The sequence below is a fragment of the Vulpes vulpes genome, chromosome 1, assembly GCF_048418805.1.
Source record: "Vulpes vulpes isolate BD-2025 chromosome 1, VulVul3, whole genome shotgun sequence".
Lineage (NCBI taxonomy): Eukaryota > Metazoa > Chordata > Mammalia > Carnivora > Canidae > Vulpes > Vulpes vulpes.
This window is the reverse complement of record NC_132780.1, coordinates 27,893,499-27,908,690: the sequence shown is the minus strand read 5'-3', so window position 1 is coordinate 27,908,690 and position 15,192 is coordinate 27,893,499. Positions and strand designations below refer to the sequence as shown.

The 15,192-nt window shown below is 42.9% G+C and overlaps 1 protein-coding gene across 2 annotated transcripts in view; it reads left to right on the top strand.

Moving 5' to 3' along the window:
* The window catches only part of SPTLC1 (serine palmitoyltransferase long chain base subunit 1), a 51,011-nt gene extending 37,142 nt beyond the window's left edge, over window positions 1-13,869 (top strand). For both annotated transcript variants that reach the window (XM_025984127.2, XM_025984128.2), the window contains exons 9-15: window positions 863-970; window positions 3,105-3,200; window positions 3,545-3,641; window positions 4,670-4,724; window positions 7,773-7,890; window positions 10,799-10,872; window positions 12,458-13,869. In XM_025984127.2, coding sequence (XP_025839912.1) covers window positions 863-970; window positions 3,105-3,200; window positions 3,545-3,641; window positions 4,670-4,724; window positions 7,773-7,890; window positions 10,799-10,872; window positions 12,458-12,551 — 642 coding nt within the window. In that variant the 3' untranslated portion in view covers window positions 12,552-13,869. The remainder of the gene's footprint in view (window positions 1-862; window positions 971-3,104; window positions 3,201-3,544; window positions 3,642-4,669; window positions 4,725-7,772; window positions 7,891-10,798; window positions 10,873-12,457) is intronic.
* Window positions 13,870-15,192: the final 1,323 nt, after the last annotated feature.

The following is a 15,192-nucleotide window of genomic DNA, read 5'->3' as shown; positions in this document are numbered from 1 at the left end:
GATTCCCCCCAAAACTTAACTACCAATAGTCTCCTGTTAACTGGAAGCCTTATCACATAAATAACTGATGAAAACATATTTTGTAGTCCTTACAGTAAAGTAAGTAGAGAAGAGAAGATGTTAAGAAAATCATAAGGAAGAGAAAATACAGTGCTGGACGGTATTTATTTAAAAAATCCACATCTCAGCAGACCTGCGCAGTTCAAACCTGTGTTGTTCCAGGGCCACCTGTAGTTATGTTCTAGAAAGTGCACGTACATAGTTATGTTCTATAAATGGGCTGCAAAAATGTCATTTGTTCTCTGCAAGCCTCTGATCACAGCTTTTTCATCAGTTAGTATGTAACCTTGTTTTATGTGTTTTCTGCTCAAAGACACTTTATTTAACACATATTGTTGGTTCATTCACATTGCACTCAGGGCGGTCAGCACTCTAACTCATGCCTGAACTCAGCTGATCCAACACAACCATTTCTCCCTAAGACACATCATAGCCTTCTGGAGCTTAAGAACACTAGACAGCACTTCAGTGCTGTGTGCAGGGCCATCCTAAAACAAAATCACTAGCAAAAAGTACAAAATGCAAAAAACATGGCAATTAAGAGACCCTGGAAAGGACACTTGTTTATGATATGAGCTGAAGAAGTCGTCACACTCAGCTGGGAACATGCAGTTTTTGCCGCTTCCCCCTCTGCCTTGCATATAGATTACAAAGAAATTTCAGCCAGTCAGCAAATGCACAAGTACAAATCCAACAGTGTTGGATCTACGTTTTCATTTTTTGTTTAACTTTGTTCTTCCTCGTACAACCTCTAGGGTGCTAATCATCAGTATTTTAAAGTTGTGTTTTGTTTACCGCTTAGGTTAAGTTAAAATACAAATACAAAGCAAGAATCTTTCTGGAGGAAAGCCTTTCGTTTGGAGTCCTGGGGGAGCATGGTCGAGGAGTCACAGAACATTTTGGAATCAGTGTAAGTTTTCCTTTTCTGGGACATTTCCTCATATAGAAAACATGCAGTTCGTCCTGCTGCATACATTTCATGGGCACAAGATGATGGTCATCATCAGTGTGCAGGGTCATGCGGTGTAGTATCTGGTACTTTGCTGAGCCTGTAGAGGATCAGCTCAGCCACATCAGAGGCCTCTCCTCCCTCAGAACCTATAACTCACAGTGGCTACTCATACAGTTGTGGTCTGTTTACCTGGTAGTATTTGACCTTAGCTTTCAATGTCTCTTCTCTAGAAACAGGTAAATTTGCCTGCTGTGTTTTTCTGAAAATCAGTAAGAATTCCCTAAAGTAGTTCTTGAGAAAATATTATGGCAGTGAAAGAATGTTCTTTCTAATATTTATAATTCTGAATTCTCCCTTATTTCTGTGTAGGGTATTAGTTATGACTTCTTGAGAGAGAGAGAGTGTCTAAAGCAGTGCTGGTACAGATTACACAAAGCCTCAAGGTCCCAGACAACTGGAGTGAGTTGGTCATGTGTTCTTTTGCTGATTGGAAATGAGTCGCAGCTGCTCCCAGTCTTAATGGTTTATGCCCCTGGAGCCTAAGGGAGGAGCAGTGCCAGCCTGTCCATAGGATCTGTCTTCACCCACCATTGTGTAACTGGTTGAGTTGAAGGGAACTTGCCTGCAAATCCTATGCATAAAAGTTTTACAACCTATGTTAAAAAGTTGAACTAAACATAAAATCACCTTAGATTATCTCCATCCCACTGCCCATATGGTCCAGAGAAAACTGGAGAGCAGACCAAATATCATATGAAGTTAGATTGATGCATACTCCTCAAAGACAGACTGCTGTTTGGTGAGTAAATGCACTGAGGAAAAGTGCAGGATATATGGACTATATTTAGATCCTGATTTCAGCAAATACTGCAAAACACAAGCTTTGTGAGGCAGGTATTTGAACACTGAATATTTGACGATATTAAGAAATTATTCATTTTTTAGGTGTGAAAATAGTTTTGTGATTATGTTTTTAAAGGGGTCTGTATCCTTTAGAAATGCACATGAAATATTTATAGATGAAACCATGTGAAGTCTGGGATTTGCTACAAAAAAATGATGAGGGCAGCAGGGGGCTCTGCATGATACAGGATTGTCCATGAGCTGGTAATTACTAAATCTGGTGATGAGGGACTTATACTCTGTTCTACTTCCATGTGTGATTGAAATATTTCATAATAAAAGGTTTTTTTAAAAAAAAAAAAAAGACTGCACAGATTTCCTTGTTGGGTCTGTGGACCATTTAGAAACCCCCAGATGTGCTCAGACCATTTGTGATCATGACCATTAGTGAGTGCTTTAGAATGGCTGCTGTGTGCCCAGCATGCACCAGGTGCTAGTGCTGGAGCAGAAGGTGAGGGTCAGCAGAGCATGGAGTTGAGAAGATAATGGGGACTCAGAAGCCCACAAGACACACAGTAATTGATTTTATTTTTGAAAAGGTGAAAGGTAAGTTTAATACAGGGGTAAAATGCTCAAAACTCTGATAGATTTGTTAGTATTTATCTCAAATACCTTTTAGGGAAAGGCCAGCTGGACTACTACTTAAGCAAGGAAATGATCTTATTTTGTACCTTTGAATATTTTTAATACTAAGCAGTTTTGGATTTCATCTTTTAATTTCTCTTCCTCCTTCCACTGTGAATAAATTGTCCATGCATGATGAATTGGCCAAAAAGTGTAAAGTGAGACCATTTCAGAGGTGCATTTTGAAACATCCATCCTTGTAGCAATAGATTTTGTATGATTTATCTTTTAATTTGCATGAAGGTAATTTGCTTGAACCAAGGTGTTGATATGCTCAATGCTGAAATTTTGTCTCTAGGCCTGACAGGGGTCTTTTTTTTTTTTTTTTAAGATTTTATTTATTTATTCATGAGACAGAGAGAGAGAGAGAGAGAGAGAGAGAGAGAGAGAGACATAGGCAGAGGGAAAAGCAGGCTCCATGGAGGGAGCCCGATGTAGGACTCGATCCCGGGTCTCCAGGATCACGCCCTGGGCTGAAGGTGGCGCTAAACCGCTGAGCCACTCAGGCTGCCCTATTTTTTCTTTAAATTGAAGAATAACTACCACTGTCCCACTTTTTTGGCAGATTGATGATATTGATCTTATCAGCGCCAACATGGAGAATTCCCTGGCTTCTATTGGAGGTTTCTGCTGTGGCAGATCTTTTGTAATTGACCACCAGGTGGGTTCTTAAACTTTTTAAAAACAAAAGCAGAAACTGAAACTAGTTGCTCCACTGGTCATGCTGAAAGTTACTCAGCATATAACTTCCAATCCCAGAATTTCATTCTGACTTAATTTATCACAATTTTTATTTAAAAGTCAATTTGTAGAATCACTCAGAATATTTATATTTGAAATTATCTCTTTTTTAAAAAGCCTTATTTGTGTTACATGTATAACTTTTATACATGCATAGATCTTTACACCTTCACCTGAGGTGATGCAGATCTGGTGCCTTTAGGTTTTCTAGCCCACAAAAATGAGAAGCATATTTATGTCTTTAACTTGTTTGTTTCTTCTCAGCGACTTTCTGGCCAGGGATATTGCTTTTCAGCTTCACTACCCCCGCTGTTGGCTGCTGCTGCGATGGAGGCTCTCAACATCATGGAGGAGAATCCAGGTATAATCTTCTGAACCCAGGACAGCAGACATCGCAGTTATGTCAGCCTGGTTGTGGTGTGCTTTTGGAGGAATTAGCTAGAGGCAAAGTGTTTACCAGACAGACCTGTGCATGTGAATGATATTACCTGGTGTTTATATGGAGAATGGCAGTCAAGATGTTGTCTTGCCTGAGATTCAGTGTAGAGCTTCTCCAGCCCAGGAGGCAGAGCCAAAGCCAAAGTGGGACTGGATCCCAGGATGGGCGGAAATGCCAGGAGGAGGAGTCAGCTCTGGGCTGGTTGTCATTTGAGAAGTTAACTGAAGTGTGCTGCTGATGCTCAGTACATATAATTTATAGCTTATCCAGTTTTTCCCTTCAGCCTTTGATTCATTAGTCGATACAAAAGCCAAACCCAGTTTACCAACCATTAAAGCTCCTTTATTTAATGGGCCAGTTTGACTAAATTTCAAATGTGCCTTTAGGCTTTGTTAGTACCTCCTCACAAAGCCTAAAACAGAAATGAAAAAGCAAGCCTTACCTGTTTTTTTTAAATTTGTAAATTGTTAATGGCTTTAATTCAGAGAATCAGGAAATGTGTTTCTGGGTACACATTCATACGCTTGCTTGTCCGAAGGCCTGCTTCTTGCTTAGATATTTTAGTTTTTTAATTTTCCATGAATAAAGTGAAAATAGCAAGGAAAAGATAGTGAACGTTCCTACAGTATCTTTTACCGAATTGTTAAGGGTCCAGAAATAAGTAATATGTTTATACCCTTTATTAGCCAGATTATCTTGATGAGAACAAGAGCAATTGTTTTGTTGTGGAAAACCTCATCCTAGATTCTACTGAAAGTGGGTGAGGAGGTGCTAGGATATATGTCGAAGACTGAGGCTTGGGCCTTTGGAAGTGTTCCTGTGTGCTAGGAGTCTGTAGGGGGCTTTGCAGCATTTTAAATTGATGAACTTGAACTTTAAAATCTTTAAAAATATCTTTAGTAGTATCAGATGTTGCAGATATACTCTCAAGTGCATCTTTTTCTGTACAGGTATTTTTTCAGTGTTGAAGGAAAAGTGCAAGCGAATTCATAAAGCTTTACAAGGGTAAGTTTTATATATTGTCAACCAACTTAAAGTCTGTCTATACCACATTTAATTAACTCATGAACAATTTTAAATGTCACCTCTTTGGTTTTGAGTCAGGGTCAGTTCAGACCCATAGGCTTGGGTCAGTTCAGCTGAACTGCAACTAAGAAATGAGAAACTCTGTTCAGCCAGATTTGTCTGTGGGCTTGAAGCCAGAGGACCCATTTTGTCATTGAAGAACCATGACTTTGTTTTTCTAAAAAGGTTAAAAGCTCATTAATGTTATAGCAATATATTTGTTTCAAAGATGAAAATAACCACCAAACATGCTACCACCAGAAATAACTCAGGTGCGCACAGGAGAATCTCTTCACATCCGTACAGATAAAATGATAATCATTATACGCTATGGAATTAGGTGACGTTGGATTCATACAGGCCCTATTTTTTAGAAAATACTGTTCTTATATTAATTTAAGAACAACAGGTGAAATTGAAATGAACCTTAGGCGTTTTTACTTGTTTGTCTTAACTACACAAGAGTACTTCTAATGGACAAGGGCAGTGAGTAAATGAGCAGGTCACAGCTGTTCCAGATACAGTCGGGGCAGAAATAATTAAAGTTCTGGGTGTGTCTACATGATAGTAACAAAAGTTCTTGCATGATTTATGGTTAGGAGATGATATTTGTGTTGGTTCCAGTTACTTTGTTTTATGAAATATTGATATCCCAATACAGCGCAGCATGTTGGACTCATTATAAATTCAGGAACACCAACCTCAGATGCCCTTCATTCTGTCTAGTGGTGTTGCTGTCTTCATTTTATAAGCCCAGCCCTCCACCTTCCTTCTCTTCCCCATCTTTCCCCCTTCCCCAGTCCCTAGTCCCTCAATCCCTTCCCCACTCCCTATCTGTATCCGCCCACTGTCCACGACAGCCTGGCTTCATTGCTGTCACACAGATTCCCATTTTTTCCCTCACAAACCTGTACACACAGAGCCATCCATCCGAACCAGTCTTTCCTCCAGGTACAGCCGAAGAAGGAATTTCCTCTCGTGGTATCATAGCCCTTTCTCCTCAAGGACCCGGTACCTTTGGCTGTCTCTCCTCTTGTCATGCTTTCTGGAATCATTTGATTAGCATTGAATACACTCCATCCTCTAGCCTCCTAACTACCTTTTTCCCTGGACCCCACCTTCCCTTCCAGCTGCTAGCCAGTTGCAGCTTCTCCTTGTAGCTAGTCTTCTCTGGTGTTTGCATTTTGTCCTTGGGATCTGATACCCTGCAGTCTTTCCAAACTCCTGTTTATTCTAATGGTTCGTTTCATTCTCTTTATGATGACATATATAAAAGTCCTGTTATCTGAATAATGGTTTTCTCTTCCTTCCAGATTCTTAGACATCTTGGTCCTTTTCTTGTCTTACTGCATTGGTGTAAGTCGCTAGCACATTAGTGATTCTTCCATTGTAGTGGCGGTACACCTCTTCTGTCATTCACAGTATGAAAGCATTTCTTCATGAAGTATGAAGCATCATACTTTAAGTTTTCTATAGGTAGTATTTATCAAATTATTCCTAGATTTGAAGACGTTTAAAAAAAATCATAGATATGTCTTATGCTGAATTACACTGTTACAGTTTTCTGGTATTAAATTATGCTTGCGTTCTGGAGTAAATCCCTTTTATTATAGTACGTTTTACTGCACTGTTTTGCAGCCTAGTTTATTGAGAGGTCTAGTAGGATGCATTACATTTAAAGAAAAGTGACAAATTATAGTGCTCATTGGTGGTTTGAAAGGCAGGTGAAGTTGGCTTCTGGCACCTCGTATGGTGTGTATGTACTCGTACTGAATGACACAGTCATTCAGTAAAGTTTGTTGAATCCTAAATGACTTAAGGAATCAAATGTGCTATGAAGTGTTTTTTGTGCTAATTTTATTCTAAGGGAAAAGCAAATCTTTCTAAGTGAAGCTTGCTAAACAGAGTTTATCTAAAATGTTTAGCTTAGGGGCGCCTGGGTGGCTCAGTCAGTTAAGTGTCTGCCTTCAACTCAGGTCATGATCCCAAGGTCCTGGAATAGAGCCCCAGGTCAGGCTCCCTACTCTGCAGAGTCTGCTTCTCTCACTGCCCCTCCCCCCCAGCTCGTGTTCTCTCTCTCTCTCAAATAAAATCTTTTTTTAAATGTTTAAAAAATTTAAAAGTGCTTAGCTCAATTTCAAAGTCATGTGTCACCATTTGTAGCCTAGGAGATAAGTCAGAAATCAAACTATTAATCGTATCGGATAAAAATGGACTTTAAGGGAACCTGACCTGCAATTCTCATGACATCTATAAAAATCATTTGAAAATACAGGATTTCACTCCTAAAGAAGTCTCTCTTCCCTCCCTCAGAAGCAGATGTCTGTTCTGTTAATCCTAAGAAAGATGAAAATAATCATAATTCAAGTAAAACTGAACAGTAAACACACAAATAAGGGAACTAACTATACAATATGAGCATAATTTATGAAAGGCAAGATATAACTAAAGACTGAGATAATGAACAAGGGAACAGTATCAATAATAAGTGGTCATGAAGGAAACAGTAATAAGAAACCATGGTGTAGATGCTTCTCTAGGGGAATGGTTTGGGAGGGAGGCCCCAGGAAGCAGTCCTCAGGCTGGGACCTGGCTTATTGGTCATTGCAGGAGATGGGGAGGAGGCGGTTGAGGAGGGGGTCTGTGGGCTATGGAGGGAGGGAGCAGCCTGCAGGCCTCCTGGTGGGAGCCTGGGGATGACTCTCATCTTCTGTGCAGCGTGAGCCAGAGCTGTCCACCAGGACAGGGAGCACCTACACAGCCACACTCACAGAAGTGGCCTTGGAGATGCATCCTAGATGAGCGAGCCCTACCAGAGCTGGATTTCTGCTATCTCTGTCAGGACTGGAGTCGCTAGATGATTCTGCCCAGAAAAGCCACAAGCCTCTGTTCCACTCATTAATGCAGACTTCATACAATTACTTAGACGTGGGATATCATTGTGCCTAGAAGGGACTTACGCTTGCGTGTGTGTGTGTTTCCTTTCAGCATTTCTGGGTTAAAAGTGGTGGGGGAGTCCCTTTCTCCAGCATTTCACCTGCAGCTAAAAGACAGCACTGGGTCTCGAGAAAAAGATGTTAAACTACTTCAGGAGATTGTAAATCATGTAAGTATGTAGTTCTTCTACCCTTAATCCACACAGTGCTGAAATGTCTAAATACTTAGCCTTCCAGAAAACCCATTCGCTTAGCATTTCCAAACCCAGGCTTTCATACGTGTGGGCCAGGTTGACATTATGAGTAACGATCACACACAGCCCTGGACAGCTCTCCAGGGTGAACCCCCAGCATAGCCGAGAGACCAGTCACAATACTCTTACTACCAGAAAGGAAGAAAGACCGTATCTTTCCCAGGCCTAATTTGGAAGTTGATTTAAACATGCTTATCTCCTGAAAGTGATCTTACTACTAATTGTACCTTAGCTATTGACTAAGATATGCCTCCCTGGGGAGGACCGCTTGCCCCTCTGTGTTGGTAGAGTTGTGTTTCCTAGAGCCCCCCTCCCCTGCCTCCACACAGCTCCTCCTCCTCCTCCTCCTCCTCAGAGAGGTGTGGATGTGGCAGCTCGATGAGCTTGTGCCGGGGCAGCCCTACCTTGACGAGACTCCTCCAGACTGCTAGCATGCACACAAGGATGAAAGGCGGCTTGTGCTGCCTCCCTGTCCTGATGGCTCCTTCCAGGGGCTCTTGCTCTGAGGCCATGCTCCAGGCATCAGGGTGATGGCTGTCATCTGTCGTGTGCCTTTGTCCAGCTGTGGCCAGCGGGTTAGGCCACTCTCCCCAGTCACATGGCTGCTCCACGAGGAGACCAGGCAACGCTGGCCTCTGCTACACAGCTTGCTCTAGCATCCTGCCTCCTACGGTGTGTGAACTGCATCACCTAGGGGGACAGATAGTGGAGAGAGAGCTTCAAGCAGCTTGTGGCCTTCTGGAGTCCGTCGTCTTATAAAACAAAACCAAACCCAGACCCTGAGATTCCTCACTAAGTGAATGTGTGAATCATGGGCAGTCCGGCTGGAGTGAGTCTCGACACCTTCTGAGTGCAGAGGTGCCACACATGTCCCTTGGGTACAGCTCTGCAAGCACGAAAAGAGACAGACTCCTTTCAAAGGAAGAAACACCTCACAGGCGCTTTTATCACCTCAGTGTTTTTACTATAATGTCACGTAAGTGTGTAGAGACGTTAAAGAAAATACAGCATCCTTGTGGTTAGGGTTCTTACACAGACGTGGCACTGAAATAGTTTATAAATTAAATACAAGCTAAATGGACACAGCAGTAAAAGTCAGAGCGATCATACTGGCTTCGTGTGACAGCACAGCTTGTGCGCTAAGCAGATTGCCCATTGGGGTCCCGGACACCAGCTGCTGTAGAGCAGCCTCTTGGAGCCGCAAGTCCCATCACTGTTGCCCTCCAACCCCAGTCTCCTTCCACCCCCCTCAAGACAGCCCCCTGCATTGCTCCATGCCACAAGACCCAGGCCATCCCTGGCTGCCAGGGCGATTATTCCACATGACCTCGCCCTCCGCTCTTTCCTCGAGAGATTGCAGCAGTAGGGTCTTCCTTCTACTTGTACCAGAGACACTGAAGAGGGCAAGTTAGAGAAGCATCGGATATGCAGGCCACACTTGTGCGAATTGTCCTCAGAACAGAAGAGAAGGCGAAAGTTTGCACAGCTCACAGATGCCAGATCTGAGCCCCGGCCCAAGGCTGACCGTCTCCAAGAAGTCCTTGTGAGAGCTGAATCAGGGAGCAGGGGCTCCAGGCAGGGACAAAATATAGCCTGGAAACTGCGTTTACGCAAAGAACAGAAGTCTTACAGTGTCTTTGTGTCCTCATCTCCAGCTCTGCTTCACACCCTGGTCAGTATCTGAGGAGACAGTTGCGGTGCAGAGACTCTCGTGTGAGCTTTGCAGAAAGAACTCAGAGCTCTTGCCAAGTTCTTGTTGCTTGACAAGACACTGTTTTTATAAACTGAACGATGGTTTATAACATTTCTTAGCCAGGCCTAGGAACAGAGCCAGTCCAGATGTTTTCAGGAGGAGTTAGGTTCTCCAAGTACACTCCAGATGTAGCATCAATAGAAGTCTGTCATTGTCGCCTGCTGTTGTTTTCTGTGTGCTGTTTTTAGGCAGCAGGAAAGCAGCCCAGTGGCAGACAGTGGGGCCCTCTAAGCAGACTCACTGCCCAGCACTGGGAATACTTGTTCCTTACTTTTATGAGTCCCTTGCTCTGACTGATGCTGTTTTAAATATAATTCACGTACCAAAAAATTCACCCTCTTAAGATAATACAGTTGAGTAGTTTTGAGTACACCCACCTCATTCCAAAACATTTTCTTCATCTAAAAAAAAAAAAACCTGATAAACCATTACTTCAATCTGATTTTTATACTTTATTTTGATAGAGATGTTTTGATTTTTTTTTAAATATTGACAAATGGTTAATGTATGGAAAAGCTATGCAAATTATGGGGGGAACACCAGACTCTTAGCCTGGTAGCACCTGCTCGAAGGTAGCCCATGGAAATCAGAGGAATTGTTAACATTTGAAGTGTGAGCGCTTTGTCTCTGTAACTATCCTGGCGTTACTATTAAATTCAACTTTTGGTTAGTTTCCAGGGCTTTGCTGGTACTATTTCCCTGTGTCTTACTACTACTTTGTTTAAAATGCAAACTCTTAGCTATGTGTGACTATTTAAATTTAAATTGAGTGAAATTAAAAGTTCAGTCTCGGTGGCACTACCCCTGTCTCACGGTGCCTGGCAGCTACACGGTTTGCGGCGGTGGCCCTGGGCAGTGCAGAGTGAGGGCCGCCACCGCAGAACGTCCGTGCCACTTGGTGCTGCTGGGGACTGTCCTGGTATTACCATCTTCGGTATTGCCTTCTCGCAGCTGTAATTGCAAAAATGAATTAATGCTGCCGTTAAGGATAGCATTTCAGATTACCTTCCTGTCGTAGTGAGCACAGTGTCTGCCACCAAGCTTGCAAATGTGTCCCTCTTCTTCATACAGTGCATGGACAGAAGCATCGCATTAACTCAGGCACGCTACCTGGAGAAAGAAGAGAAGTGCCTCCCTCCTCCAAGGTTGGTGGACGTTAAAATGTGACCTGACTTTTGTTTTTCCTCCTTTCAGAATTCTGTATAAAATACATTCTGTTCTGAAAACGTTTGAAAGACTATCATAGGATAAGGAAGAGTAGGTACTGTACTAAAGTCTAGTACATCATGTTTTTTCCTCTTAAACCAGCCATTTTAAAATTGTTAACTCTAAAGCCCTGCCAGGACTCGCTGTACCCTCCCAGTTAACTCAGAGAAGTGTCTGAGATCCCAGGACTGAACTGGGATGGCCGCAGTTCTGATCGGCAGAGGTTTGCCAAGACCCTGAGGTGCACGCGCCGGTCCAGCCACATCTGCCACGACGGCCATCTGGTGCAGGGGGCACATCTGGGTGGTGATGTTTACCCCACTGCCGGCTAGAGGCCGTGTGGTACCACATCTGGCAAACACTTACAAACCATCCAGTGGATGGATGGAAAGTAAGGAAAACAGCAACAGTGGGGAAAATCTAGAGAGGTTCAAGAAGCCATACACAGGAGGAGGGTACTTGGACTCTTGATTGAAAATTGTTGCTTGTTCATCAGCACTTAAAGTGTAGTCGTAGGGGGTAGACACCCAGAACACGAAGTGCTCAGGGTCATAGCACAAGGTCGGTGAGTCACAGGAGGAGGGCGCGAGTCATTCCGGGCTGGAAGGGACTCAGGCTTCCAAGAGCAGGTGAAGCTTAAGGCGAAAGATCAGGTATGTCAGACTCGTCGATCCTCCTTCTTGCAGGCTGCACAGTGGGATGGGGACCCTCAACTGCCTCTGGGGAGCCAGAGCACAACCTTAGGGGGAATGTACGAGAGGGCCCTGGAGAACAGGGAAGGCCCTGGGGTCCCGAGCACCGTGCACACATGGAGGGCCAGGCCGGGATTCTGGCGGCAGACCACTGGCAGCGGCTCAGAGACGCCCTAAAGATCCTGCCCTCACATTCCTGATCGTACCCAGGTGAAGGTGTAATCCTGTGTTGTGGGAGAACAGGAGCCACACTTGCTTTGTGCCCGCAGGGCTCTTTGCGCCACCTGGCACAGCTCTGTGAACATGTCCAACGGATGCTACCGACTTTTGCAGAGGGGCCTGGGAGAAGAGAGGTAGAACTGCCCTGTCAAGCTGATAGTTTTTGTCTTCAGTTTCCTAAAAACTTAAAAATTTCTGCCTTGCCTCAAAGTAGTACAGAACTTCCACATGACTTACTGAATTGTAAGTATGAGTGTGGGCGCACACACACTCCTTGATTTGAGAGATGTTGAACTGCAGCTTGGGGCCTAGTGCTGCCCGAGCAGTAGATGATGTAGAGGGCAGGGGTCCCAGCACCCCTGGGCAGAGCTCTACCCCCAGGTTCCCACCAGTGGGACTGGGAGCCGCAGACGTCTGTCACTGGCCAGTGTCCAGGCTCTGGGACGGAGGGTCCTGGCCACAGCCACCCAGCTCTGCTGCGCAGTGAGGAAGTGGCTTTAGACAGTAGGCCCTCTGATGGGTGGGGCCATATTCCAGTAGAATAGAACTTGACTTCAGATACAGCTGCCATAGACTCGCCCCTCTGACGGTTTTCTGTGTCCTTATTTCCCAGCATCAGGGTTGTGGTCACAGTGGAACAAACAGATGAAGAACTGGAGAGAGCCGCGCACACGATCAAGGAGGTGGCCCAGGCTGTGCTGCTTTAGGCTGGGTCTTAACGCCCGGTGGGCAGCTGCTACACGGCACACGCACAGGCCTCTGTGTCACTTCCTTGTGACCTAGGAGAGGCCTGTGGGTACCTGGAGGGGTGGCCACCGGGCGGCATGGGTGTGGACTTGGCGCCCAACCAGGAGGAGGATGCTGGTTATTTTTAAAAAGAAAACACATCTAAAAGCCCAGGAACTGATTTTTTAAAGAAGAAAACTAATGACAGCATATAACTAGTATTTAAATTGTGCGATTTAGTACTATTTAAATGTTTTCTTATACTAGTATTTTATATTCTTTTTTTTGTTTGTTTAAAAACGGAGCTTCAGTTTATCTTCCTCCCTCTAATAGTAAAGAGCGTGTAAGCACTCCTTAACGTTTCCTAGAATAATGTCTCTGCAGCACTAGAGCTAGGAGGAACACTTCGCCATCTAGGACACAAAACCTGTTCTCGAGGAGTTAATTCAACCGCATCTTTTTCAGCCTTCGTTCCGTGCAGCTCAGTGGTGGCTAATATATAAGGAAACACTTTTTGTGTGATTATGATGAACTTTTCATTATAATATATTTGAATCCTAGAATTTTTATATACACTAAATATTGATGTTACACCATTTCTTAATACATAATCTTAACAGCCCTGACCAGAGAATTATTGCTCCTAAGTGAGCAATAATTTAAATCAAATTCTACTTTATTTTAATATAATTGACCTTCACATTTATGTGTTGACTTCTAATCTGTTTTAGGAAGAGGGTTACTGTGATGATCCTAGCTAGAATAGAAATCATGTCCTTGATATTTTAAAATATCTTGAATGTATTCCTTTTGTGGACTGGGTTTGCCTAAGGACATATAACTACAGTCTTTTTCTAAGCTAAGGAAAATAACTTTTTAGCTTATGAATTTCAAATATCTAAAAATGTGAACACACTAAAAATAAAGTTTTTAAGCTGTACTTTAGCTGTTTTTTCTTTAGCAAACCAGGTTAGGTGGTGTAAACGTTTGTGCTCTGTGCCACAAGGTAGTGCGTAAATATTACATCATTGTTTCTTCTCTTAGTAAAGGTGAAGGAATAAAACTTCTAAAAAATATGTTTAAGAATGCCATTTTTACAGTCTATGTTCATATTAACAAATGGTCTTCCAACATCTTTTTAAATAACATATTTTTTAACATTTTGTTTCTATTTTGCTTGAGGTATTTCGTACATATGTGCCTTGTGATTGCTGCTGCTTTAAAGGGTACAGTACTCTTGGGGGGATGAATCTTTTTGCTTTATTTTTTAATGAAATAAACCTACATTCCTGACAATCAGTCTATTTGCATGTGTAATCTATTCAACAGAATAGTCTCTTGATTTTAACTTATCTGCATACATAGAAGAGTAATCGTGGTGTCTGTGTTTAGGAAATAATTAAATTTCTTAGTACCTTTCTTCAGTGTATAGTATCTGGAATTCCCTGGGTTCCTACTGGCGTGAGCCTCGGCCACTATTACTACACAGATGGTTGAGCCGTTGTTTTCATTATTAGCAGGTGGTGATAGCAACTTTTCAGCTATTTTTATAATATTTTCTGAATCAACATTTCAACATCTAGATATATATTCACTGCTATGTTTTAAAAATGACAGAAGCTTCTGGAAAAGGTGGTGGAAACAACTTGAGCCCTTGGGACACATCAGCGTTTTGGCCGAAATAAAACTAAAGTCTTTCTATTAAAACTACACAGCAACACCCAGTGACATACACCACAAAAACAATATGCTTGGAACAATAAAGTTATATAAAACTGAGGCAGAACACTGAGAGAAAACTCTCAAATCTGAAGCAGGGCACACATTTCTCTGAGAAGCAGTGAGAAGGTTCTGTAAGGCTCTGTTCATGACCTGGCTGGGGCAAGCAGCATGGAAACCATTTGGGGACTGGTTTCCCACAGGGGTGGGAAGAACCAAATGACTGCTCCCCTTCTGTCGTCTATAGCTAGCTTCCAACTCAGGAAATGTGGGGCTCTGAACAAGTTGGGATAGGAGAGAGCATTGTTTCAAATCTAGAATTTCACTAATGAGACCGTGTGCATTTGTTTTATGTACTACGGAAATGTAACATGCCAGTTGGAGGATACATTTCAATATCAGAAATAAAAATGTGTGTGGAAAAGGTGCATCTTTAAATCTGTAAAATAAGGGCAGCCCAAGTGGCTCAGCGGTTTAGCGCCGCCTTCAGCCCAGAGCGTGATCCTGGAGACCTGGGATCGAGTCCCACATCAGGCTCTCTGTGTAGAGCCTGCTCCTCCCTCTACCTGTGTCTGTGCCTTTCTCTCACTCTGTCTCTCATGAATAAGTAAATAAAATCTTTTTAAAAATAAAATAAAAATCTGTAGAATAGGACAATAATCACTGGATGTGCAGGCCTGATGCCCTCTTTCCTCTTGGACATTAAAACCTTAGTGTCCCAGAAGACAAAATGTATGAGGACACTTATGGCCACCTATATCTCAGTTATCTCTGTCAACCCAAAACACAGTCCTTATGAGGACATCAAATCATCCATAACCCACACCTACGGTATGGATTATGCTGTAGAGAAGATCTAAACTTCATTTTCCTACCTCGTGCCTTGTAAAGATAATGAGCTAG